Source organism: Crocodylus siamensis, chromosome 3, assembly GCF_052110815.1.
Source record: "Crocodylus siamensis isolate JL-2025a chromosome 3, ASM5211081v1, whole genome shotgun sequence".
Lineage (NCBI taxonomy): Eukaryota > Metazoa > Chordata > Crocodylia > Crocodylidae > Crocodylus > Crocodylus siamensis.
The window spans coordinates 12,267,239-12,270,463 of NC_143397.1; the positions used below are offsets into that span (position 1 = coordinate 12,267,239).

The 3,225-nt window shown below is 72.7% G+C and overlaps 1 protein-coding gene across 2 annotated transcripts in view; it reads right to left on the reverse strand.

Annotated features, from left to right (window-relative positions):
- SKOR2 (SKI family transcriptional corepressor 2) overlaps positions 1-3,001 on the reverse strand; it is a 36,688-nt gene extending 33,687 nt beyond the window's left edge. For both annotated transcript variants that reach the window (XM_090037166.1, XM_090037165.1), the window contains exon 1: positions 937-3,001. In XM_090037166.1, coding sequence (XP_089893292.1) covers positions 937-2,973 — 2,037 coding nt within the window. In that variant the 5' untranslated portion in view covers positions 2,974-3,001. The remainder of the gene's footprint in view (positions 1-936) is intronic.
- Positions 3,002-3,225: the final 224 nt, after the last annotated feature.

Consider the following 3,225-nt stretch of genomic DNA (forward strand, 5'->3'; position numbering starts at 1 on the left):
TTCTGCACAAGCAGAGGGCAAGGTGACATCTGCACCTCACCAATTCCAGGGCTGCCATTTCAACACAGGAGGAAGAACTGCCCAAGCCCTCCTAAATCCCATGTAGTCCCATATCCCAATCTGGATCATATGGATGCACCTAAGGGTCTTTTTCCCCCCAGCACAGTTGAGGCCTTCCTGAAGCTGAACAGAAGGAAACAAAAACACCCTGTGGCCCTGCCTGAGTTACAGGGATGCACCTAAGGGGTTTTTGTCGCAGACTGGATCATATGGACGCACCTGTGGGTTTTTTCCCAGCACAGTTAAGGCCTTCCAGGGGCTCAACCGGGGGGAACAAAAACACCCTGTGTCCCTGCCTGGATCACAGATGCACTTTGGAGAGGGGGCTCTCTCGCACACACCTACCGGTTTTTTTCTCCCAGTCTGGATCATAACGCTTCCCTCCCCCTTCCGGCACAGTTCAGGCCCGGCTTTGAGGGCGCATGATTCTGTGGTGGGGCTGCCCCCCTCCGGCCTTGCATGTGGCCCACACCTTTGCCCCTCCCTCCAAGTCCCTTGGTTTCAGTGGTCACTGTGGCTGCTTGGCCAGTGAAGAGCTGAGTGCGTGTGCACGTGTGAGTAAGAGAGAACCCCCTCTAAAAATGTGTGTGTGTGTGGGTGGGGGGGGGTCTGTGTGTGCACGCACGCAACTCTGAACCCCCTCTCCAAACCGGTGTGCGTGAGCCAGCCTGCTCCGCACAGATGCGTGCGTGCGAGAGAGAGCCCCCTCCCCAAAGCGTGCATGAGACGAGCTGCTCCGAAGTGTGTGCGAGCCAGCCCCTCTCGGAAGTGTGCAAGAGAGGGCCTGCTCTCCGGAGGCGGGGTGGTGCAGGTGGGGGGGGGGGGGGGGGGGGGGGGGAGTGCGGCCCCCCGGCCCGGCGCCCGCGGGGTATTTACATCCTTGTAGCCGGGCGGCTCCTCCAGCGCGGGCGGCGGCGCGGGCCGGGGGCTGCTCCCGCCCCTGGCGCCGGCGGGGGGCGGCTCCGCCTCGCTGTCCCCGGGTGCCTCGGCCCGCGGGGAGCCGAGCGGGAAGGGCCCCGCGGCCGCAGCCCGCTCCCGGCCGTGCAGGAACCGGGCGCCGCCGGCCAGGGCGTCCCGGCCCCGCTGCTCGCGCTCCTCGTCGTCGTCGCCGTCGTCCCCCTCGCCCTCGGCCGGCTTGTGGCCCTCCACGTCCACCTCCTGCTCCTCCTCCTCCTCGTCGTCCTCGTCGTCCTCGTCCTCGCTGCTGCCGTCGCTGCGGGAGCTGGCGCTGGCGCTGGTGGCGGCGGGCGAGAGCAGGCGGGCGGCGGGCGGCGGCGAGGCGGGCCGCGCGGGGCCGGCGCCGTGCAGCTTGGCCAGGCTCTCCGAGTCCTCCTTGCCCCCGACGGGGCGGAAGGCGCTGGAGTGGTGGTAGCCGCCGGCCCCGGCGCCGCCCGCAGCCTTGCGGCCGGGCGGCGCCTCCAGCAGCGGCGGGTGCGCGGGGACGCGGCCGCCGCCCTCGGACGGCGCGGGCGAGGCGGGCGAGGCGCCGGGCGCCGCCTCGAAGAGCGGGTCCCTGCCGCCGCCGCCGCCGCCGGCCGGGGGCGAGCCCAGCCCGGCCGCCGCCGCCGCCTCGCCGCCGCCGCCCGGCTCGGCCAAGTCCAGGAAGGCCTGGCGCAGCAGCCCCGCGTTGTCGCCCAGCGCGGCGCAGCCCAGCGCGCCGGGCGGCGGCTGCGGCGGCGGCTGCAGGTAGGTGGGCACGGGCAGGCCGGCGGGCGCGCGCGGCGGCCAGAACATGCAGAAGGGCGGGTAGAAAGCGGCGTCCTTGCGGCCGGGCCACAGCAGCCCCGACAGCCCGCCCGCGCCGGCCCCCGGGCCCGCCGCCGCCGCCGCCGCCGCCGCCGCCGCGCCCTCCTCCTTCTTGTGGCACAGGCCGAAGGCGGCGGCCGGGAAGCCGTAGGGGTGCGGGAAGAGCCCGCCGCAGCCGGGCAGCTTGTGCAGGAAGGAGCCCTTGCTGGGCACCGGGATGACCGGGTAGCTCCGCGGGCCCTTGGCCGCCGCCGCCACGGCCTCCTGCAGCTCGTCGTCGTCGTCCGAGAAGCGCGGGCGCTTGTGCTGCAGCTCGGGCGGCGCCGCCAGCAGGTGCGGGCTCAGCAGCCCGCCCACGGCCGCCGCCGCCGCCGCCGCCTTCACGGCGCCCAGCGGGTGGCAGGCGGGCGCGGGCGGCGGCGGCGCGGGGTGCGCGGCGGGCGGCAGGGCGCGCTTGCGGCTCCCGCCGTTGAACATGGCCTTGACGTCCTCCCAGGCGAAGACCAGCTCGTCGGGGGGGCTCTTGTCGGTGAGCTTGAGGTGGCGGCGCCAGGAGTTGAAGTTGGCGGCGTCGGGCTGCGTGTACTTGGCGTCGGGCGTGCGGTGCGAGTGGAAGATGAACTTGTTGGGCGAGAAGTACATGGCGCAGTAGCTGCACTTGATGCACTTGGCGCGGGAGCTGTTGTAGCGCGCCGGCACGAAGCTGCCGCGGCAGCCCCAGGCGCACTCGTGCGACACGTCGAAGGCGAAGTTGTCGGGCAGCTTGGGCGGGCGGTTCTCGCCCAGGAAGGACTTGCACAGCCGCTCCGCCTCGCGCTTCGTGATCATGCCGCAGCGCCGCGAGGAGATGGGCATGGCGCCGGCCCGGCGCAGGATCTCCAGCTGCACCGGCGTGCACTGCACGCACGTGATGCCCAGGGCCACGCGCCGGTTGTGGATCTCGTTGTAGCTGAAGGTCTTGAGCAGCGTGTTGGAGATCTGCGCCAGGCACAGCCGCTCCTGCCCGTCGATCACGAGCGACACGATGGGCACGCCGTACAGCACCACCTGCCCCACCTGGTTGGGCTTCATGGCCGCGGCCGGCCCGGCGCGGGGCTCCGCCGGGTACGTGCTGGACGGCGACGGCAGCAGCAGGTCGGGGGGCCCCGGCAGCGGGCTGCTGGCCATCGCGGCGCGGCTCCGGCTCCGGCTCCGGCTCCGGCTCCGGGCGCGGCCTGCAAGACAACACAGCGGCGTCGTGAGACTGGCGGAAGCGGCCCGGCGGCGAGGAGGGCGTTGCGCAGGGCTGGCGCTTCCCCGGGCCTGCCGGCCGCCCTGCACCCGCCGCCGCCGGCCGTCGGTCCCGTCCGGCGCGGCCCTCCCGAGCCCTGGCCCTGGCCCTGGCCCTGCCCTGCGAGAAACAGCCCGGCGGCGGACGGC